The sequence below is a fragment of the Centropristis striata genome, chromosome 20, assembly GCF_030273125.1.
Source record: "Centropristis striata isolate RG_2023a ecotype Rhode Island chromosome 20, C.striata_1.0, whole genome shotgun sequence".
Taxonomy (NCBI): Eukaryota; Metazoa; Chordata; class Actinopteri; order Perciformes; family Serranidae; genus Centropristis; species Centropristis striata.
Window position 1 is genome coordinate 7,125,005 of NC_081536.1, and position 23,863 is coordinate 7,148,867.

Sequence of the window (23,863 nt, forward strand, 5' to 3'; positions counted from 1 at the left end):
CTACAAGCAGTTGGTTAAACTTTCCTTTCTCATTGGACCCAGGTGCAATAATGGACACAATCTAGATCCTATAACACTGAGAACCAAATAAAATACTCACTCACACTTTAACAGACTTTTACAAAGTCATCTCATTATATAATAATATCATTATATTGTGCTGTGAATCTGTAAAAACTGTTTATGCATTTTTTGTCAGAAGTTGGATGCTAGAGCAAATTTGGTACAGATGATTCTCAAAAGTAATTACTCACTTATATTTGTGTGCGTTATTATATGCATGCACATCAGTATTAAATAATGGCTTGCTTATCTCAAAATAAGTATTTTAATTTCTAATGACTTACAGGATATTTTTTTCATCACCAGGGTAAGATCTTTTTTTATTGTTGTCTTTTACTGGAGGACACAAGCTCTGTACTATTCACTATTCATTCAAAATCTGCAAAGGAAAAACAATTTTTAATACAGTGATAGAGACAAATTAACACATTTTATCTGCGGCATATTGTCTGTATATTTTGGTGTCTTGACATGAAACCATTTGAGAACACTACAGTCAAACAATCCAGCAAATTAAAAGAAAAACATATTATAGCTGTTTATGTCTTCATTTCACATACAGCAGCAAGATAAAGTCCCATAAGAAATGTTCATACCCCCCACTACTGTGAGGAAAAAAATCTCATTTTAAAGCCCAACCAGTACAGCGGCTAAAAATGGAAGGTTTGCCCGGAGGGTGATGCTAAAGAAACGGAAATGGAGCCATTCAAATCACAAGGATTTATCTCCATGGAAGCATAAATGTGCCCTGTAAATTCCACAGTGATATGGCCATTATATACTTTGGCCTGGAGGTGGTGCAAGAGTTCAGCTCCATAAATATGCTCATCCTCTGGGGCAGTGGTTCAGAACCTAAGTGCCTTGTGACCTCTTCCAACAAATAAATGTTGACTAGGGACTTATTATCACAATCTAGGCCTCAGTTTGGACCTGAGATGTGAGACGTTTAGTATATATATATAGTATATATATAGTTTATTTGTTTTGATTTTTTTAGTCTCGGATTATTAAACTGGAAGTTTTTCAAGGCGGTGAAACGGTGAATATATCAAAAACTTGAAAAGCGAAAATGAGAGAAAAATCTGAAGAAAAAAAAATTCAATTTTGTAAAACAAAACACACATTGTTTACTTTTATTACAGCTGCACTCTGCCAATTTCACACATGATCAGTTTACTTCTTCTGAGAAATTCTGTTGTGTGGGTGTTTACCAGAGAAGAAAGTCTGATTCACTGTCTGTACTTTCAGTTTTGGTATATCTTCTGTGAAGAAATCTTGGCCTGAGTATGGACATGGGAAAAGGTCATGGGGTCACCAAAAACATTATCAATCATCATCTGGCGACCATGATTGTCCATACCAAATTTGGTGGAAAATTTGTCATTGATTCAGAGGTCATGGTATCTTATTTACATTTGCAAAGTAGGAAAAAGATTTCTTACGAAACTGTTTATAATTTATATAGGGTTTTCATAGTCAAAATTGCCCAAAAGTAATGAATCCATTAAAAAACAAATAATAAAATAATTCATAAAATGTAAATAAAATACGGAAGAAGATTTATTATTTTTTAATATTATTATTTTTGTTATTATTATTATTATTTTTTTTATTTATTTAATTAGTTATTTTATTTATTCTTGTTTATTTGTTTTCTCTCGTTAGCGCTTCTTGCTTTGTTTGCCTATTTATTTTCATTGTGTGATACATATAAATGAGCCATGTTATATATTTTTATATATATGTCGTAGCATCTGCCCCTCATCCACATACACACATACACACACGCACACACACACACACACACACACACACACACACACACGCAAACATACACCTGTGATGCCTCTGTGCAAATCGTTTATCATTTATGTTTTTCTTTGTTGTTGTTAGCGCTGTATGTCTACTGTCTCTACTTGTGGTCCACATGGTGTAGTGTATTTGTAACTCATGTCACCTTGTTTGTTACGTCATTTCACCAATAAAAAAAAAAAAAACTGTTTATAATTTATATAGGGTTTTCATAGTCAAAATTGCCCAAAAGTAATGAATCCATTAAAAAACAAATAATAAAATAATTCATAAAATGTAAATAAAATACGGAAGAAGATTTGGGCCAGGTAGGAGGAAAAAATTATGAGAGGAGGATTTTTTTTCATTATGCAATTTGAGAAAAATGTCAAAATGACGAGAATAAAGTTCAAATACAATTTTGAGAAAAAAATTTAAATGATGAGTATAAAGATAACTTTTTGTTTTTAGTAAAGTCGAAAAGATATTCACAGATTGGTGTCAATAAGTCATCAGAGTAACATTGTTTCCAGAGAACCGGCACATCTATCCAAACAGTTAGCTAGACTGCTAGCTACAACCTGATTTTTAAAAATGTCATAAAATGAGCAATAACTACAAATTTTAACGGTGTAGTAGTACTAAACTCCCCAGACACATAAATGAGCTATTCTTGGTAGTAAGCTACCATAACTTTTGTTTTGTGGAAAATCTGCTTTTATGTAATTTATTAGACATTTATTGTATTATATCATATGTTAAATACGTATTTTCTCAACATTGTATTTCGACTTTATTCTCGTCATTTCGACTTTTTTCTCAAACTTAATAATTATTGATTTTTTTCCTACCTGGCCCTCATCCTCTTCCATAATAAAATGAACACTTGTAAATAGTGTTCGTGCCTCAGAGAAAATTCCGAATCCAAAAGAAAATTGGTGAATGCAGCAATTTTTCCTAAATAACTTGAAATTAATCTCTTCATATGAGTGCTTCTCGCATGGAGGCTTAGTTATGGAATGTCGCCAAAAGACAATTTTGGCCGGTGCTAGCGCCAAACAAAAGGTCAAAGGTCACAAAAAATCATTAGGAATCATGGGGACAATGAATACCCATATTAAAACGTCATGCCAATGTGGCCAACAGTTGCTCAGATAAGTGGACCAAAGTGTTGGATGGATGACTGATCATCCGTCAGCAGAGCAGAAACAACTCTGAGTTGCAGCATATTACCAGCATGCCCCTCATTATCCCAGCTGGAGTGGAGTCTGATAGCCACAGCGGGACACTTCAAATGATTAGTGTATGGTACAGTGCTCTGTGATATTGTCCTTTACATAATGTCTCAATCAAACCGACCATGGGGCTCTGTTGCTGGTAACTGGTCCATGCTCTGATGTCTATGCTCTGATGGCCCCTTGGACAGTGTCCAAATCTGCTAATACAGTCCAGTGTTGTCCCCTCTGGAGACCTCCCACACATTGGACCCTGTGTTTTTCTACCTTAACATCTAAACAGTGATGTCTGCCTTCTACTGTATTGGCAATACTGGAACAATGAGTCTCAAGTCAGGGTTTAAATCAAGGGATGTGATGTGAAACTGACCTCAGTGTCTCCTGCTGTCCTCAACCAACCCTGATAACTGCTGTTTTTCTAAGTGGGCGATCACAGCAGACGTCTTGTTAACTTTACCAATAAAGTGACCCAGCACATGCCAGCCAGCCTGCAGTCATTATCCCATCACTTCAGGAATTTGTTTAAGCAACAGCATGAAAAGAAAAGTATAGGCCACCTCTCGTGCCTCTCTGCAGTGTTGTTGGTTCATATGAAAGCAGCTCTCGGCGCCCCTCTCAACTCCGCCCCACGTTTCCCCAAACTCTGACTGAACTTTCTTTAGTGGAGCCTGTGCGTCACTCTCCACTAACCTGGCTCGGACAAACCGCAGGACTGCTCAACTGCTCCTGAAACACGAACAATGGGTTGGCAGGGGCGCGGATGGCTCGTCTGTGCGAGTTTTCTCGGGTTTGTGGCGTCGGTGCAGAGCATATCGCGGGGAGAGCTTTTTCCTTTCGGTCCGAGCGCGAGCGACCGGTTACTGGAAGCAGGGAATGACCAGACGCACCGACTTCAACTGGACAAGCCAGTTTTGTTTTATGATGGCACTTTCGACAGCATCTTTGTAAGTCACCTCAAAACTTAATACACTATCATTGCCATTTGCATACAAACGCGTGGGATGTATTAGTCAGGGTGGACTGTCCGTTGAGCTTGCGCAATTGCGCATACAGTAAAAACTGTTATACGTGCAAAGGGGTCAGCAGTTGTAACCTTAAACAATACCTGGAAATTGCAAAATATAACTGGGGCAGGGTATGCTCTGGAGGTTTTTGTAAATATTGATTTACTTATCACAGACGCTGCTATATCTTGAGGAATGCATGTGTCCACGCATTCTTACAGCCTCCCCTGAGGTTATCATTTTACTGTTGACACAAAGAACACAGTACTTATTTTGCAATCCAACTGATGAGTTTATATCACATTATAACTGTAGGGTCAGAAAGAGATGATATGTTAAAAGGGTCACATAATGTGTAAATAATGTGTAAACTGTAAAATAGTGACTTACTGTGACCTAATTAATTCCCCCAAAACTTCACTTGTTTGTTATTTGCTGTTTGTAGTTACCATGAGGAGATATTATATGACTGGTAAAAAGGCAATAGCAACATTTAGCCAAAAGCTGCACCATTGTATTGGACAGACAAACAGCCCTTTATTCCCTGTGATTCTCCTTTTCAAAGAAAAATGCTGCATCTCTGTTTTAATTGTGCTGCATGCAAATAATTTGCTATCAGAGTGATTATATACAAAAGGTATTTCATTTGATAAACAGGAACACAGCATTTGCTTCATCCATATTTTATTTTATTACAGTTAAAAAGTTCATAGTCTATATGTGATGAGACATATTTGTTTTGATAAAAACTTTGCAGATGCAAACAGTTATGGTTAACACATGAGCCTGAGGTTGACAAAAGATATTAATTTCCTTATTATTACAATAAGTCTGGGGGTGTTTCCCCACTGCTGACTGCCTCAAAGTTATCCTAACATCACTCACCACAAACATATTTCTCCACAGCAGTCAAGATGGCCTGGAGGTTTTTGCTTTTCATTTATGAGACAGTCTAAACTGAACTGTCTGTGCCCTGCAGGGGAACAGTCATGCTTTTCACACCAGACATGGTTATAGAAGAAAGACCATCTCTAATTATTAGGAGGTTTTATTGTCTCCATCTGAGTGTGTTTCATATCCAGAGCCAGCCCTTCCCATGATAAGGAACTGATATAAGCAGTTGGTTTGGGCCACCTTGAAAAGTTTTGGGAATGTCAGTTCTACTCTTCTTCTATATCTGTGGCTCAAACTGAGTAAAACCTGCGTTAAATTTCTAATAACTTTTGACGTAAAATCTTAAAACAGGTCCCACCTTAATCTACATGTTTATTGTACATTGCATGTGCCTTAACTAGTGCTGGGCGATATAGAAAAACAATCGGTAACGCTTTATATTAAGGTCCTTGTAATAACCATTAATTAACAAGTAATAAGTCCCTTGTAAGTCCATACAAGATGCTTATTAACATTATTGTGTGTTTATAAGCTTATATAAGTGTTAATGATGGCATTACAAACACCCATGACCCACCCATTATGTCTTTGCCATGCCTTTATTAATCTTATTTTGTTTGCTTATTGATATTAAAATATACTTTATCGCTCATCTAACTATAAGTTAACTATGCTTTTGCAACTACTGGATCTAAAGCGAGAACAATGCCTTATTACTTGTTAATTAATGGTTATTAAGGACCTTATTCTAAAGCGTTACCAAAAAATCTTATTGCGATATTTTTTTTCATATCAGTCATTATCGATATATATCACATTATAAATCAAATCACAATTTCTGTCTAGCTTAAAGGTTCTTTTTACTCTTTTTGAGTGAGATGTGAAGATATCACAAGGATAATTTTGTCAGAAGCTGAACACGACAAGTGTACTGAACAAATTTTTTCAAATAAACAAAATCGGCATATATAACAAACTGAAATCTTAATTCTGACCTGCAAGTGTTACAGGAGAAGACAGACAAAATGACAACTAAATGATTTGGTCAATTACAAATAAATAAAATGGGTAATAAAAAAAATAATAACAAAGTCTCAATGCTAACCAGTCAAAAGCTTTCAAGTTACACAGAAGAACACATTAAATATGTTGGTCAACTCGAAATAAATAGAATAAAATCTTTCCAAATAAAAAAGTAGGTATGAATACAAAATATTATCTAAAAAAAACTACCTCACTGTATCCTTTCTTTGTATAGATGTAAACTGTTTTACATTGTTGGGAAATGAATTGTGGTCAGTTTATATGACTATATGACAGTTTATACCAGAAGACAAAAAAAAGACACATGAAATCCCTGTTAGTGCAGGTAGGGGTGGGGCAACCAGCACTTGCTTGAGTCTGGGACTGTAAAGTCTTGCATTGTCTTTATAGGATGGTACTGCTTTAGATGGTATGAAAGAATAGTGCTACCTGTCTACCTGTCTACCTTTCTGTAGGAACATGCTTTCAACACAGTTTGCAGTGCGCGCTACTCTGCTTCTTGTCGGACCTTTAGCTGAAATTTCTCCACACTACGGACAGGGTCTCTGCAGGTTTGAACAAGTCAAATTTAAGACTTTTTTAAGACCATAGTGAATACAATTTAAGACCCATTTCACATCCATACTGGCAAAAAAGTAAAAAACACATGAAGGAAAATCGAAGTCCCACCTGCCCATCTTACACAAGTAATTTGGCTTTGCTGTGGGTTTTTTAAGTTTTCTCTGCTGCTATGCTGGCCTGAACCACACCGCGGTGCGCGCTCAGCACACTAGCTGGTTGTGCGTGCATGATAAATTCTGACTTGGCTGCACAGGTACTTAGTTCCGTTTTGTAGTAATGTTATAGTGTCCTCAGAAATCGAAATATTTTAAAGCGAGACTGAAGTTTATGCATTTGTTTTGAATAAAAGTAACGTTAAGAGTTTAAGAGAATTTTTGACATTTTAAGGCCTTAAATTCAAATTACTGGATTTTTAGACATTTTAAGACTTTTTAAGACCACACGGATACCCTGTACGGAGTTCCTCGCTCGAGTAAACATTTTCTGTCATCATTTTCTCTTGCTCCCACTCCTAATGTACACAACTGCAGTAGCCAAAACATTTAAATGTGTGTCGTGCTGGCTGCTTCTCCTACGCTCTCAACCAAACTTGATGTTGCTGTAACTCCACCCTCCACACCACACTGTGCTCATTATCATTGGCTGTTTGTGTTATTTATCTTAATCATTTTATCGCCCAGCCCTAGCCTGAACTAATGTTTACAATACACTGGTTATATCAGGGGGCCCCCTGCCCCCAGTCTAAATCCTGCTCCAGGATCCCAAAAGTCTGAGCCTGGCCCTGTTCACATCCCAAAAAGCTGTGGTATGTTCGGAGATTTGTCTCTGCCCTACATCTGCGAGATCAGACTCAATGATCAGTTTCCCAACTCTATCTTCCATTTTGTCAGGAAGTTTCTGTAATGAAGATTAGTGTACAATCTTTGGGCTCTCTGGGGCTGCTTTCCAGGGGCAAGGACAGGAAACAGTGTGGCCCGGGCCAGGAATAGTGCTCTTGTTTTCCCCTGGTCAGGAAGTGAAGGAGCCCCATGTGCAGTGTGTGTGTGTGTGTGTGTGTGTGTGTGTGTGTGTGTATGTGGGTGTGACATGAACCTAGCTTTTCTTTTTTATTTTACAAGCCCTGCATGTGTTCATATTAAAACGTGAGTGTGTAAAATCTGTGTTAAATGGCATCTTGTTTGTTCATTAGTGCTTTTGTAGGATATGGCAGCTGACCCGGATCATTAGTCTAATGAGTGTGGAATAAAGATCAAAGTGGGTCAGACAGGACTCGGTTTTTTTCTGCTGTGAAATCATGTATTGTTCCTATAAAAACAGTCATACAGTGTTACAATCATCTCATACCTTGTAATCCCCATGACCAACTCAAACTTTTAATTTCAGATCAACACCAATGGTTTTGTTGCCACAGCAGAGCCAACGAGCGAGTCGACGTATCTTGGCAGTATGCCCCCAAAATTCGGCATGCTTGCAGCTCTGCAAGGAGACCTGGACACGAGTGATGGTGTGGGGAAGGTTTACTTCCGTCAAGACTCCAGTCCTGATGTTCTAACTCGTGCAGCCGTTTACATCAACAGGGCCTTCCCCGAGGATGACGAAGTCAATCCCACCCACGTTGTGGTGATCACCTGGGCTGATGTGGCCCCGCATGCACCTCAGAGCAGAGGAGATGGAATTGAAAAGAAGGTGAGCATCACATGGTTATTCAAGTGAACTGTGTTGTAACTTATGATTTAATTTCCCTCTAATGTTTTATTACACAGAGAAACACCTTCCAGCTGGTTATTGCGTCCCTTGAGACTGCATCGTATGTTGTTGTCCTGTATGCAAGGGATGGAATACAGTTTTCCTCTACGTCCGTACAAGACAGTAATGTGGTCTTGCATGCTGGCTTCAGTAAGGGTTTCGTCCGAGGTTTCCTGCTTTCACGTCAGGGTCCATACTACCGCACCACCACTGATGATGAGGCATCCATAAGAGCTTTAGCAGAGTAAGGAATAACCATTTCCTGACCGGTGTTGCAGTTTGGATAATGTTCCAAGAAAAGCCACTGTAAAATCTCTTTTCTCCTTTTTAGGGAGACCAACTCAGGAGTGCGGGGTGTATGGGTGTACGAGATTGGAACATCTCCCTATTTTACCAATGTAGCTCCAGGTGAGGTCACTGACCTTCCCACTGAGGCTACACCTACTCCTGGGGGCAAGGAGGAGGCCGCTGATATAAGAGAGTCTGTTTATACAATCGGACAGCATGTGCTGTTCCCGTCTTATGAGGCAGAAGGGCCGCAGATCGTAGTCCATCCAGTTCAATACCAGCCACTTCAGCCTGACAACCCAGAAGTCTTGGTGGTGGACGACACAGATATAAATGTAGATGGTGAGTCCAGAGGAGAAAGGCTCATACTGAGTAATACCACTGTATTTTCCCCTCTATGTACTTTGACACAGTTATTTAATCACCTAGCTTTTCCTGCAATATTCTTACCACCTTTTCATGTTTTTAGTGTTCTCCTACAACCTGGGGACTTGTGCAAACAACAGAAACAAGTGCTCCCAGTTTGCTGACTGCCAGGACCACTCCAGTGGATACTGCTGCAACTGCAGACCTGGCTTCTATGGCAATGGGATCCAGTGTGTGTCAGAGGGTAATGCTACACTTCTGCTAAAAGTGTCACATTTCATTTTGAAGTCGTTTTTTTACTGCTTCAGGGAAATGTAGAGGAATGGGTTAATCTATAAAAAAACGTGTTCATAGAAAACTTTAGACTGTTTTTTGTCACATTCTATCAATAACGTTGAATGTTGAGACCCCTCCATCCTGTAGGACCCTATGTGACATTTACATACTATTTTTTGATTGACTTTTAAATGTGATATGAATAACACATGTGATGTTTATCTTTTTAAAATATATTTTTGCTAGTCAAGAAAGATACAGATACAGCTAGCTTACTAGATAGCCAGGCAGGAAGAATAAGCAAGAGTCATTGCTCGTGTGAGTACATCACAAAGGCAACGAAGCTTCCATGGTTCAGAGTTTTCACAGTCTTACAGCTAAACAGCTTTACAAAAAACTGCAACTTTCTTGACTTGCAAAATTATCTTTTAAACAGCTAGTCAATGCACATTTCAAATGAGATTTAAAAAAACTAATTTGTGTCTCCCCATTAACCACTGCACATATTTTTTCTGAAGTAAGGTCCCAAGGTGGTCCACCGGAAGTAGGGGACTTAGCCTCTCTATTGCCGCTAAGCTAGCTTATCAAAGTAACTGGAATCGCTTGCTAATTTAAAGGCTAAAAAAGTTAGCTATCATTTATCCTTGCTTGCTTACTTTTTTAGGTTTAGTACACTTAAGACATTTCTTTAAAACATAACAATGCTGCCGAATTATTGAAATTATGTATAACAAAGCATTTCAATGTCATTAACTAGCCAGTGAACATAAAGCATCAGTTTGAAACCATGGTGACTTCCAAGTTGGCTATCAAAAACAGTATGAAATGTTGAAATTTGTTAAGACTTCACTCACCAAAAGGCATTTAATGTGTTTGGTGGAAATCCTTTAGTTTAGCAATTTAACTTCTTGCATTAGTAAATTATTTGAGCAAATTGGGCATATCTATGGATTGAGCAGTGGTGGTTGGTTGTTCTTCTTTATGACCAACATTGATTGTTTTGGTTTGTTTTTGCAGGAAAGCCACAGAGGATGAATGGTAAAGTGCACGGAAAAGTGCATGTCGGCAATTCTCCTTCTCCACTGGAGTTCACCAGCAACGATCTCCACTCATACGTTGTGGTAAATGATGGCCGTTCTTACGTGGCCATCAGTGACATCCCTTACAACCTCGGACCCTCGCTGCAGCCGCTGTCAGCCCTTGGTGGGGTGATTGGGTGGGCGTTTGCTCTGGAGCAACCAGGCTTCAAGAATGGCTTCAGTATTATTGGTGAGGGAAATATTTCCACAACTCCACTTACAATATCTGAAAATAAGACACCTAGGAGCATTTCATGATGATTTTCTTGTGTTTTTCACTTGGTGAGAAAATTACATAAGTGAACATTCTGGAAGAATGAATCTGTGTAAACAAATGTTAATGCTGCTACAAGCAGTTTGCCACGCAGCTGCAGTTTTACTCACTCTTTCCAGCTGAATTCCCCTCACATTACTTCAGCAGAGACAGGAGGCGGTGAGCCAAAGTTCATTCAAGGCCAGGGTCCGAAAGTTAACCTCCTCTTCTCTGTCCTCTGTAGGGGGGGAGTTCACACGGCAGGCTGAGGTGACCTTTCTGCCAGGGAATGAGAAGTTGACCATCAGGCAGGAGTTCAAAGGCATTGATGAGCACGACCACCTGGTGGTGAGCACCACCATGGAAGGCCGGGTCCCTGAGGTGCCTTCTGGATCCACCGTGCAGATCGACCCTTACTCTGAGATCTACCAGTACAGCAACAATTGTAAGATACAGCTTTAACAGAGTCTTAGTTACACCGCCTTGTTTCTCCTGCTTTTGCACTTGGGCAAACCACTTTATCCAACTTACTAAACCATTAAAAGGAAGTGGGGTTGTATGCGGTACTTATTCGCTGGTACTTCTCCTTGTCTCTCCAAACTGGGGGTGCCCCTTCCACCAACTACTGTAGTTAATACACTGACTATGAATAAGTACCTCATACAACCCCACTTCATAAAACCTGTGCTACCCTTTTAAGAAGACTGGTCACTTGTTTCTTACCTGATTATTGTACCTTCCAGTGATCACTTCGTCCTCCACTCGGGAATACGTAGTGAGCCTGCCTGATGGCTCTACTGACACCAGGACATACCAGTGGCGTCAGACCATCACCTTTCAGAGCTGCCAGCATAGCGAGTCTTTGAGAGACATGAAACCGACCCAGATGCTCAGCGTGGACCAGGTCTTCGTCATGTACGACGCTAGCAATGAACTCATCCGTTTCGCCATGAGCAACAAGATCGGGGATGTCAATGGTGAGGTCATGGGGATTATTTCAGTCTTCCTGTTTTGGTTTGCACTCACTTCCTTCCTGGAGTAAAATATATAACATCCTGACCAAGGACAGTTTTACTAAAGTTAGGCTATTGTTGTTTTTTTTTTCCCCATGGAATCACATGAATTGATGTTGTAGCGTCCTAAAATTCACTCTTAATTCTTAGGAGGGCAGCCGCAGGAGAACCCATGTTTCACTGGAAGACATGGCTGTGACACCAACGCTGTGTGCAGACCTGGACAGGGAATCCAGTTCACCTGTGAGTGTGCTGCTGGCTTCATGGGTGACGGCCGCACATGTTATGGTAAGAATGACATACATAAAATTAAAAAAACAGGACCTGTATTTCCATTGTTTGTGGGACTAAATATTCCCATCACTAACATATTGGCTGCTTTCAAGTAAATCAAACAGTTTCCACATCTGTTAAGAGCCATCATTTAATTAACCCAGACTTTCTAAAGCCTTCCTTCCTTCCTGGGGAATTGGGCAATCTTCCCAATTAGCAGAGGGAGTCCCACATGATAAACAAATTCCCCTAGACCAGGTTTACCTATATACTGTGGTCTTCATGCCCAGTCTATGCTCCATACAACCATGAGTCTTTTGTATCGAGACCAGACAGGAAGAGCTCCGAGGCACATACAGTAGAAAGAGGAAGGAAGTATCTCAGACAGATGCTATCTTGAAACATTTGTAATTAAGAAAACCTAATCAAGCTCTCTTTTCTCTGATCTCCATCTGATAATGAAAGACACTGATTTGACAAATGCAGACTTCAGAGCCTCAAACTCAAACAAGAACCTAAAGTGGTAGTTATTAGCATATGATAATTGGCTCTTCTTATTTTTAGACATTGATGAGTGCAGAGAGAATCCTCAGTCCTGTGGCTCCCACGCCATCTGCAACAACCAGCCCGGGACCTTCCGCTGTGAATGTGAAGATGGGTATCAGTTTGCCGACGACGCGCGGACCTGCGTTGGTAAGTGGTGTTTTTATGCACTGCTGAGTACAATTACATATTTCAGAAATCTCACCTGCTGGTTGGGATGTACAGGTTCAGACATAAACTGTAATGAAATGCATTAAGATATTAAGAAGACCGGAGTGAGCAAGATAAAACATATTACAACTTTGAAGTGACTGGTGCAGTGACATTATAATTTCAGAGATTATATAGTAGAAAGTGTAATAAGGTCCACATTGCGTGTTTGATTGTCTGTGTGTATATTTGTGTGTGTGTTTTCATCAATCCTAGGTCAAATAATACACCCATCACACTGCATTAGGATTCAAAAAGTCTAGTGTACAGGATTAGCCTGCCCTCAGTTTTCTTTTCTCACTTTTCTGGTTGTCAGCTTTATGTCCCCAGCTGTTACCTATAGAACATAAATTAAAGAAAAAGTTCAACATTTTGGGAAATAGGCTTATTTGCATTCTTGCCGTGAGTGAGATGACAAGATTAATACCACTGTAACATCTGTATGATGAATATGAAACGACAACCAGCAGCTGGTTAGTTTGTCTGGAACAGCTAACTTGGCCCTCAATCCAAAACTCCATTCAGGAAAGAAGCATTTTAAAAGCTGTTTGCTTATCATTTTACGAACAGACATGACTAAGCATGATTTCAGAGTTTTTACACATCGGGCTCATGATGTCGATATATTGGCATACTTTTTATTGCAATGAAATAACAGCAAGATCTGTTTATTTTGGGTTTATACCTCTGTAGTCATGGGGAGTCATCCATACACAGTTTCTGCAGTAGGCAGTGAAATTCACCAAGATGTGTGTGCCTCCAGGTGATGGTAGGCACCTAAACATGACAGCATTTGGTTTTCTGAAGTATCTGGGAAAGGAATGTTGGTTTCTACTTTGGCACAAGTAACACAATTTAACATGTGTGTCAAACTCATGTGAGTGACGCAAAGAAAACTACTTCGCGTTTGTTTTAAACGCAGCATAAATCTCGCTCACACTGTTTCTTGTTTGTTAAATCCAGTATATTTTTATCGGATAGATATGAGAATTGTATTGATCTTCTAATGTAGACCATCTCTCAGCAAGGAAGGCAACAAGCATAGTTCTCAAAATGTTGAACTGTTTCTTTAGGATAAAAATGCAAAAATAAAAACACATTGTCACACGATTAAACAGATACTAAACTGTGAATGCTTCATGCCAAAATAAACAGTGTTTCTTCTTCTTCTCAGAGGTGAATCGGCCCGTGGACGCTTGTGAAGAAGGCACTCATACCTGTGACATTCCTGAGCGCGCTCAGTGCAGCTACACTGGAGGCTCATCCTACATCTGCTCCTGCCTGCCAGGGTTTATAGGAGACGGTAAAGTCTGTCAAGGTAATGCATAGAGACACTACATACATGCTGAATAATGATCACAGGAATGCTTTCAGTTTGTCTGTTACAGAATACTTATAAAATGGGTCTTATTCAAAGGTTGCCGAATATATACAACATAAATGAGTTATTGCATCTAACTCAAATACAGGAATACACGGTGCTCATATTTATCAAAACTATTTCATTTAGGTATGTAGCTTCAGTGTTTATTATCATAACATTACTGTAGACTTACAGGACTCTATCAGTGGTTGTGCATATTCTAACCCGTAAACTATGTAGGTTTTAAGACTGTTATTCTACCTTACAGATATGTAAACAGCATGCCTAAAATAAAAATTAAATGAGGTCCAACCCACAAAGCTGCAGCTCTGATCGACTAGACTGCTGCCAATATGAAACAGCTGGCCAATCAGAGCTCCTGCTGCTCGGTTGAAAGTAATTTTATTTTCATGTGAAACACCGCTTATACATATAGATTATATAGAGCTGTTTTTGAAGTAAACAGGAGAAGGAATGAAATAGAAATGAAATGGTTAATTATTAATGGATTGGGATTAAACTGTCAAAGTCTATGATTATACCTGTGGCACACTCAAGGCTTTGTACATGTTGGTGTCTGCAAGGAAAATGTGAAATGTGAGATTTGAGAGTTTGCTGCCAAAAAAGCTTTGCGTTCATGAGCAATGTTGTCAGAGGAAGGAAAAACAAAATCTGACAAGGGCATTGAGAAAGTGCTGTGATTTTAGCTTCTGGCAATGAAAGTGTTGTTGGAAATTCGTCCTCAAATCAGAGTGTGTCTGAGCGTCCTTTGTTACACAGTTTTCGAAACTCTCCGTCTTTGCAGTATCGTGTGATGATGAATACACCAAAACAAGAATCTGCTGAAACTAATGTGTGTCTGCATGGTACAGTTCCAACCTACATCATGTGACAGTAAAGTGAAGACAAGTCAACAGGCAAAACAGAAAATGAAGTTGTTTAACACAAGTAGTCCAGATTTCAAATCCATTACATGGACTTTAAGGCTATAATTGTTAAACCATGTGTTGAGGACCGGGGGAGGTGAGATCGCTTACATAATGCATCTGCAGCGATCAGGCTGTGAAACATGAAAAGCAGATGGAGGATGGTGTGAATTTTTTCTTTTTCTTTTTTTGGCTGGTCCTCAGTAGCACTCATTCATGCTTTCCAATCCTACCATTCCTCTGCTTGATAGTGTTGGGCACAGATGGACCCACACCATACTGTAGGTCCCTGACCATAAAAGGCGCACAACAAATTGGACATGCGGAAAGTATTTCAGCTTCTATGCTTGATGACTGATTCTTCTCTCTCTCTCTCCACTGAAGACATAGATGAGTGCCAGCCAGGTAGGTGCCATCAGGACGCTGTGTGTTATAACACCCAGGGATCATTTACCTGCCAGTGCAAGCCAGGTCACTATGGCGACGGCGTCTACTGCTCTCCAGGTGAGTCTGTTGGAATGCCGTGACTTTTTGACAAGCAAACCAGACATCTTATTTAAACAGTCAGCCTCTGCTGCGGCAAGTTTATTTTAGAAAACCTGTCGTGGGAGTTCACACAGATTTGGTAATAGTTCTCTTTGATTCAGTTTCACACTCAATAAAGGGAAAAAAAGGATCATTTTTATTCTCTGCTTTGTTTATCCCTCCCATTTGGGCAACAGGACTGTTTGGAAATGAATTCCTAGTCAGGGAATATTGGTGCCAGCTGGATCCTGTTTTTCATTTTCTTCTGGATAGCAAAAGGAATTTGTCATGCCTTACAAGGGATTTGTGTAGCTGAATTTAAATCAGGGAAACAGAGACATAAATTATGAATTAGTTTGCGGCATTGTTGCAGGGTATGTGTGTGCACTCTGGAGATTATTGTGTCATTTTTCTGTTCAGAGAGGACAAAAACACGATGTGAGGCCCACAGAGACAATCTCCTGGGTGTGACAGAGTTTGGTCCACGGGGCCCCCGACCCCCTGTTGGACAGTACATCCCTTCATGTGACGAGAACGGAGCCTATGAACCCATGCAGTGCCACGGCAGCACAGGGTACTGCTGGTGCGTGAACCGAAATGGGCAGGAGATCCCTGGGACTCGCGCTGGACCTGATACCAGACCGATGTGTGAGTAAATCGGCTATAAACTATATAATCAATAAAAGCTACATTTTAGACAGTAGCGTTTTTGTTGAGCAAGAAAACATTTCCGTTGCTTGTCTCCGGTAGGTATTGACAATGGTGGTGTGCCACCACCTGTTGGACCCACCACTAGACCAGATGTCCACCCCCTGCCTCCAGGAACACACCTGCTGTTTGCCCAGAGTGGCAGGATAGAGCACGTCCCAATGGAAGGTCATGATATGAAGAAGGATGATGCCAAGGCTCTCCTCCATCTGCCTGTAAGTTTCTCTAAATGCATGTATCTTGTAAAGATGACACTTTAAAGTTAACTCATTTTAAAGTTAAATTGTTACATGTCTACAGTATTCATTTGCTCTTATTGCAAAAAAAAATAACAAAGAGACATTTTAATAGGCTTTTCTGTTTCTGTTTATGAAAAGATCTTAGGTTAAAATGTGTGTTAGGACATCATAAAATAATAATAATAATAGTAATAATAATTGGTTTACGGACTATCGCTTTGAAGCCTTGAGTTTGCCATTTTGGCCGTTGTCATCATAGATTTTTGGAGACAGAAATTACCATATTTAGACGAGGAGCAAAGTTCAAAGATGCGTCTGTAATTCACATCAATATGAATTGGGATGCTAATGAAAAATAGGCATAAAGCAAGATGTACTTCCCGAGTGCTTAAAGTGTCTTTAAGTACAACTGTATGCTGAACAATACATTTTTAGGCAACCAAAATTTTAAAATTAACTGTAAAAGACACTATGAAAAGTTAAATAAGACAAAATGAACATTATACTGTATTGAAATTGGAAAATAACAACCATAAAATGTTTATGTATATGTTTACAGAGGTAATAAATCAAGTCAGAAGTAGGGTCATTTTCTCATAGACTTTCATACAACCGACCTATTTTTGCAACCAGTGGAGTCGCCCCCTGCTGGTCATTAGAAATAATGCAATAAGTACCTCTGAGTAAAGGAATTCTTACAATGAAGATGTGAGTTTAAGAGGATAGTAAATAAGATCTTCTTAGGCACCATATCAAGTCAGGATTTCATGGTATGTGTGATTATACCAGACAAAACAATCAGAAAAAGCTACACTATGTTTGGATTTCTAAATGGTGTATAAAACATCAGCTCTTACACAAACTGCTCCCCTGCTGGTAATAACATTTGCATTCTAGCTCTCCCACTTCCCCCATCTGCTTCATGCATTCAATGCTCGCACTTTATTGGAGGCACATGGTGACATTCACACTAATTACTAACATCAGTCTGACTTCTTTGGAATTGCAATCTGCATTTCTTGTTACGCTGATTTCTAAAGCAGCTGCTCTGAAGCCTGGCCCAGTTTCTCAGTGTGTGGCTGTGTTTGTTTGGATTTATGTCTAGACGTTTATGTCACAAAACACATCTGCTCAGTGTTTTTATCTCTGACCACTCTTGTTTGAACAAAGTGCACTTCAAAGATTGTTGGTTGCTGACCCCTCTGCAGGAGAAGGTAATCATCGGAGTGGCCTATGACTGTGTGGAGAAAATGGTCTACTGGACTGAAATCACATCTCCCTCAATCAGCAAGGCCAGCATCCAGGGGGGAGAGCCCATTGCTGTCATTAGATCAGGTAACTGTTCACTTTTATCCTTCACCCTTCAATTTTATAGCCATTTGAGAAACAGGAGACTGTTTTCAGAAAGCAAAGAAACTGATGTGCAGAATGTGTCCTTTCAACAGATCTGGACAGTCCAGAGGGTATCGCCATCGACCACCTGGGACGAACTATGTTCTGGACGGACTCTGTGAAGGATAACATCGAAGTGGCCTCTTTGGACGGCTCTCAGCGTCGTGTCATTATCAACTCTGATCTTGTCAACCCCCGTGCTATTATCACCGACCCTCCCAATGGGTGTGTATTGTTTCACACAAAACGTTTCCGCTTTTTTAAGCTTGTTTCTTTACCATCCTGCGAGTGAGATACCAATCACTAATGAACTATTTAAAGGTACAGAGTGAAGCAATTTAGATGTATTACTTAATAAGTAAAACGTTTAGCTCTCTAAAGCACCAGTGTGCCGCTCTGGCCAATGTTAGCTTAGAAGTAGAAGAGAAATTTTGAAAAGTCGCAATAAAGAAAATGTAAATTAGGGACGTTTCCATCAACTGCTTTAGAGCCAATAAACAAAGCTGCATAATTGACTTTCGTCATAAGATGGCAGTGCAATGACTTGCTGTAGGCTGATCCATCAGTAAACAGTCGAAGACGAAAAAGAAGTTGCTAATTGGACAACTTAGGCCACCCACAAGAGAAAATGGAGACTTCAGGAATTTGATTCAATTGGGCAACTTATAATTGTTTTTTCATGTCAGCTCATCTTGACCAGCAGAGCAGAAACAACTGATCAGTCATGTCAGTTAATTGTTTACTACGTCAGAACTTATTTGGAAAAAGCATTTCCATCTACCGTTTGGAGCATTAACTATTTTTCGAAAGACGTTTTTGAAAGTTTTATCGAATTTTGGTGTTTCCATCAAGCTTTTTTCATGCAAATCTTCAAAAATGTGCATGGTATTCATTGATGGAAACACGAAAACAGAGTCCAATACAAAGCCCACAAAGATGATATGGACATGATGCTGGTCAGTCATGTATAGTCTTTCTTGTGTACATCACTATTTAGGCTGATGCCCAGGATGCTCACTTTCCGCAACAAAGTGCGAGTTCAACAGGATGCTGAGAGCAATTCACTTAAGGGCCACCAGTGTTACTCATAACGAGGATTTTCTGAAAATTCCACATAGTACCTTTAAATATTCCTCTAAATATTTGTAAGCAGACATCTGAATATCGTCATATGAATCAAACATTGTCAAACTAAGAAGTTAAAGAATGTTTAAAAATCACATTGATTGGCAGAAGACTAATATTTAAGATTGTATTAATATTGTGTTAAAATTAGGGCCGGGACTCGATTAAAAAAATTAATCCAATTAATTAGAGGCTTTGTCATTGATTAATCAAAATTAATTGCATTTTAATCGCATATAAATATTTGACCTGAGAACAGTGAGAAGTAATTTTTTTCACATGGATTTTTAGTATACCATTGAATAATGACTGAATACATAAGCTTAAGCAACAAAAATATTGTTTATTTTTGTTCAAGTCCAACAGACCTGTGCAATTTTTGCCATTAAGTGTAGCAATAGCATATTCTGTAAACTATAATACTTTGTTTTTTTAAGTAAAACACAATCCACGCTAGCTACCACACTAGCCGTTAGCTGCTATATGTTTAGCATTGAGGTGATACTTGAGGCTCGATGTGCTGTGGTGATATGTGAATTCCTTGTTGCATAGCAACACAACCATGCTCTTAACGACGCTTCCATCCTTTAGTTTTTTGTAACAGAATTTCCCATCCATGGGGAAACCAAAGCACTCTCATCAGCTTCTTCCTTCATGTTCACTGTGGTTTGTTGTTGTCTGAACTCACTCTAGTTGGTGCTCCAGTATAATTGGTCCGCCCGAAACTCATCCAGTGAGAAACGTTCCGCGGTGCAAAAATAAGTGTGATTAAAATGCGTCAATTTTTTTAACGCATTCATTTTTGTGTAATTGATTAATCTTAATTAACGTGTTAAAGTCCCGGCCCTAGTTAAAATCCATCAGTAATTTAGAAGATCTGTTGAGTTTGATAGTGAACTGACTCCACACCTATCCTCACATCAGTAATCTCTACTGGGCCGACTGGAACCGCGATGCCCCCAAGATTGAGACCTCTTACATGGACGGATCCAACAGACGGGTGCTGGTTAAAGACGACCTCGGCCTGCCAAACGGCTTGACTTTCGACTCTCAGAGCTCTCTGCTTTGTTGGGCAGATGCAGGTACTGTAGATTTCAGACAGATGACTCACCTATAAAATGACGTTGGCTGCCTTGTGATCAGCAATAATCTCTCGCCTGCAGGCACACATAAAATGGAATGCATGCATCCTGGCCACGGTGACCGCAGAAAGATTGTGGAGGGGCTTCAGTATCCATTTGGAATGACGTCTTTCGGGAAGAACATCTACTACACTGACTGGCGGAGGTTTGACTTTTTCTATTGTCTGATGAACATTTAGATTTCCATCCAGTGACAAGTAAAGAAAAACTACTTTTAGTATGAATGCTTTATGTTTGTATGTGCAATGTCTTCATCATTTTTAAAGGTTATTACACACATTTTAGTGGTAGTGGTTTAAGCAGTTCTTGCTGTAATTTAGATTGTTTTAAATGAGTATTGGACCAGTGTTCATTTCATTAACCATAAATATGACAAAATAATGTTGCACAACCTTTTCTTCCATGACTTAAACAGGATGATAACAAGACGGCACTGATGTCATTAAACACAAACTGTGCTGATATCAACATGCAATATTATTGACAGAAAAGACAAGACTAAATGGAATTTAACCCTCCTCTTATGTTGCGGGTCAAATTGACCCATTTCAAAGTTTAAAAAATCTAAAAAAAAATTGTTAAAAGTATTTTTTTTAATAAAAATAAATAAATAAAAGATGTAAAATAAAATTTTGGAAAAACTCAATGTCAGGTAAAACCATTGTATTTTATATGTAGCTCTTTCCAATGTACATAAAAAAAGTTTTAACAAGCATTTTTTATAAAAATCCTCATTGACCCATTATCTTTGAAAGGTAAAGACCACCATTGCACTAAATATTGATTGAAATGGTTAGGAATGGAGTTATTAATGAAATATAAACAATGTTTATTGGGATTTTTTTTGTTTCTGACACTTTTGGATATTAAACATGCCCTGGTTATTGCTGTTCCTGAAAAAACGAACATAACAGGAGGTTTACAATGTAAAAACTTCACCAAAATCTATCTTTATTTTCGTCATCTTCCACCTTCTCTTCTGTTACACTATCTCTCTCTCTGACACGCATACACATGTCGCTAATGCCACAGAGCTCAGTCCTGACAGCTGTACTTTTATAATGCATAAAGTTTGCAGGTCGGGTTAGGTTTCAGTATTTTATTAACGCTTATTTTTGCATGTTGAGGGATGTGGATTGGCTCTCATAACAGCTAGTGGCATTACCGGATGACTAAAATTTGACTAAAACTATATTAAAACTATAAAGGATAAAAATGAATAAAATGTAGTTAAAACTAATGAGCATTGTTGTCTAAAGACTAAGACTCACTCTAAAATAGCTGCCTGAATTAACACTGTTCTGGACCACTAGAATTTATAGCATCAAAGACATAATGCAGGTCTTTCAAGGTAGAGGAAGGAGAGGGCAGGTCAGAGGTCAGGAAGCTCCCCACACTTCAAGCATGAGCCCTTGATGTTCTTCCAGACCACTCTGGAGACTGTGGAGCTTTCTTCCCATGCGGTCGATTCTGTATGTTAGCCGCTGCAAAAATGCGGGGGTTGGGTTTGTCTATTTGTGTGTGTGTATGTGGGGTGAGGAAGCATCTTAAAAAGTGGCAGCTGCTTGCAATTTCTCAGCCTCAGCGTCTGTGAGTGACCTGCCCAGGGCCTCCCTCTGATCTTACCAGGGCTGGAGAAGGTTGAGAGGTGGTGTTGGGGGAGGCACACTAACTATGTCAGTTATGGCTAAGAAAGCTACACTAACCCTTACTCATTCTTGACAGACTTTAAACAAAACACAAGGAGGCAGGATGCTGACATTTCTCAAGCTGGGACAGTCCCGGATTGCTAAACTCTGGTGCTTATTGTGTTTACAACAGGGATGCCGTGGTTGTCATCGACCGCTACGCTAACAAGGAGTCAGACACGTTCCAGCCTCAGAAGCGGACCAAGATATACGGGATCACCATAGCCTATTCCCAGTGTCCATCAGGTAAACATACCATTTGGGAGGATGAATCTGGGCCATATACTCCCTATGTTTGCTCTTGAAGTCTTAAAAATATGTATTGATTTTTTCATTTACTCAGCAATCGGTGAGAAAACTCTCCCAGTCCCTTAAAAGAGCCATTCTTAGAAATAGCTTGACCCTTGACCCTACTCTTCAGGACCTAGCAGCCCAGTTTTCTGACCTCTATAAAGAACTGCAGACTGCGAACAAGAAATATTGAGCTCCTGAAAGCAACGGGAGGCATTCTGCAGCTAGTATGCGTCACTAAGTGAAGGGATGAATGATGTTCCTGTGCAGCACCAGGCTTCGTTCTCTCTTCTAGATAAGGCCGCATGCATAAAGCCAGGGAATGTGGAGTGCAGGGAGAGGGGCCTCCAACATCTGGAGTCTGCTATGTGTTTCCTTTAAATATGTCTATATTTGTTGAACAAACAGATATGAAGAGGCAGCTTCCTGCCGTCCCCTGCTATTGTGGCTAATGATTTATACGGATGTCCTGGAATTTTCCCCCATTAATAAGTCTGTATGTGTTCTGCCTTCCTCTAGGACAAAACTACTGTGCTGTGAACAACGGGGGCTGTACTCACCTCTGTTTAGCGACCCCTACCGGCCGCTCCTGCAAATGTCCCGACAACGCAGTGGGTGTGGGCTGTGTGGAGTGAGACGGCGGGTACTGAAAAGAGGCAGCTGTGCTCTGAGTGTTGACACTGTTTGGATGTTTGACCGCAAATTAGGAGCCACTCAGCATTACTAAACTATAGCTGCTGAAAAAAAATGCCACTGAAAACCAGAGGTGAACTTACTGTGCCTTTTATTGCTCAGTGTTATGCTTATCTAAATTTATACATTTATAAAAATCACAAATGCCATTGAGAATTGTAAATATAAACACTATTATTTTGTCTTTTCCTGAGTGCACATAAACTGAGAATAAAGCTCAAGGGATACATAATTTAATGTGAAACTTCATCACAGCAATGCATGACATCAACTCGTGTGTTGCACTGTGGCACGTTTGGATTATCTTATCTCGTGGAAGTATTATTGTGGAATAGGACTAGTGTCTGTACAAGCTGGTGGGATGAGTTTACATGCTGGGCAGCAAAAGAATAAACATTTTTCTAACATGTTGGTCTGCTGTGTCTGTGGCTTCAGTGTAATAACAGCGACACCGTGTGTTACATAGGGCTTATTACAAGTTTATACATGTTTGCTGCGGTAGGTGGCGCCAGAGTAAACCCAGTGAATAGGGAATAGCTTGTTATCTATTATGGTTGGACAAATTAGCCATCAGGCAGCTTTATATTTAAAAAAAAATACAATATCTAAAAGTTTCTGTGGAAGGTGGAGGAGTTGTGTTTGTGGCCCTTAAAATATAATACTTCTCAGCTCATTTGTTATAAAATGTATAACAATTTTCCACGGTAGTATTCATTTCTAATGCATTAAATATAAGTTTACTTGAGTAACGGACTCAGCCATAAGAAGTGAAATGCTACACGGGGATGATTTAATTTTCCTGGACACCGAACTACTGAGCAGCTATATCATATTCCTTAAGAGGTGATATTGAAACGTGTAATCTGCCTTTAAGTGCTAAAAAAGAAGAAGCATTTGCTGTTCTCACATGGCCTATTTCCAAAACAACGTGGGAGTGGTGTGACGTTTTTTGCTTTGTTGATATGAAGGAAACTGCGAGAAGAGAAAATGCTGCCACCCCCACACTCTGTGTGCTACCGCAAAAAGGGAGACACGTGCCTACGTCAGTGGTGCATTAACGGGATACTGATAAACTCGGAATATGGGTGATGAAGCCGGAGGGAGAACACGAATTTGAAATTAAGAGTGGCAG

At 39.6% G+C, this 23,863-nt stretch overlaps 1 protein-coding gene across 1 annotated transcript; it reads left to right on the forward strand.

The window, feature by feature from the left end:
- The first annotated feature begins 3,742 nt into the window (after window positions 1-3,742).
- On the forward strand, window positions 3,743-23,140 carry nid1a (nidogen 1a). The gene is made up of 20 exons (XM_059323843.1): window positions 3,743-4,033; window positions 7,976-8,278; window positions 8,356-8,582; window positions 8,670-8,968; window positions 9,096-9,236; window positions 10,286-10,537; window positions 10,845-11,045; window positions 11,344-11,577; window positions 11,764-11,901; window positions 12,451-12,579; window positions 13,814-13,957; window positions 15,313-15,432; window positions 15,874-16,101; window positions 16,204-16,376; window positions 17,609-17,735; window positions 17,846-18,017; window positions 19,842-19,999; window positions 20,081-20,204; window positions 21,881-21,993; window positions 22,558-23,140. The coding sequence occupies exons 1-20, from the start codon at window positions 3,830-3,832 to the stop codon at window positions 22,671-22,673; spliced, it is 3,603 nt and encodes a 1,200-aa protein (XP_059179826.1). The 5' UTR covers window positions 3,743-3,829; the 3' UTR covers window positions 22,674-23,140.
- Window positions 23,141-23,863: the final 723 nt, after the last annotated feature.

Excerpts from the sequence above, each read along its gene's own strand:
- nid1a (XM_059323843.1), top strand. The coding sequence starts at position 3,830 with ATGGGTTGGCAGGGGCGCGGATGGCTCGTCTGTGCGAGTTTTCTCGGG. Across the intron at positions 4,034-7,975 it reads GCACTTTCGACAGCATCTTT|ATCAACACCAATGGTTTTGT; the intron begins GTAAGTCACCTC and ends TTTTAATTTCAG. Across the intron at positions 16,102-16,203 it reads ACCTGATACCAGACCGATGT|GTATTGACAATGGTGGTGTG; the intron begins GTGAGTAAATCG and ends TGTCTCCGGTAG.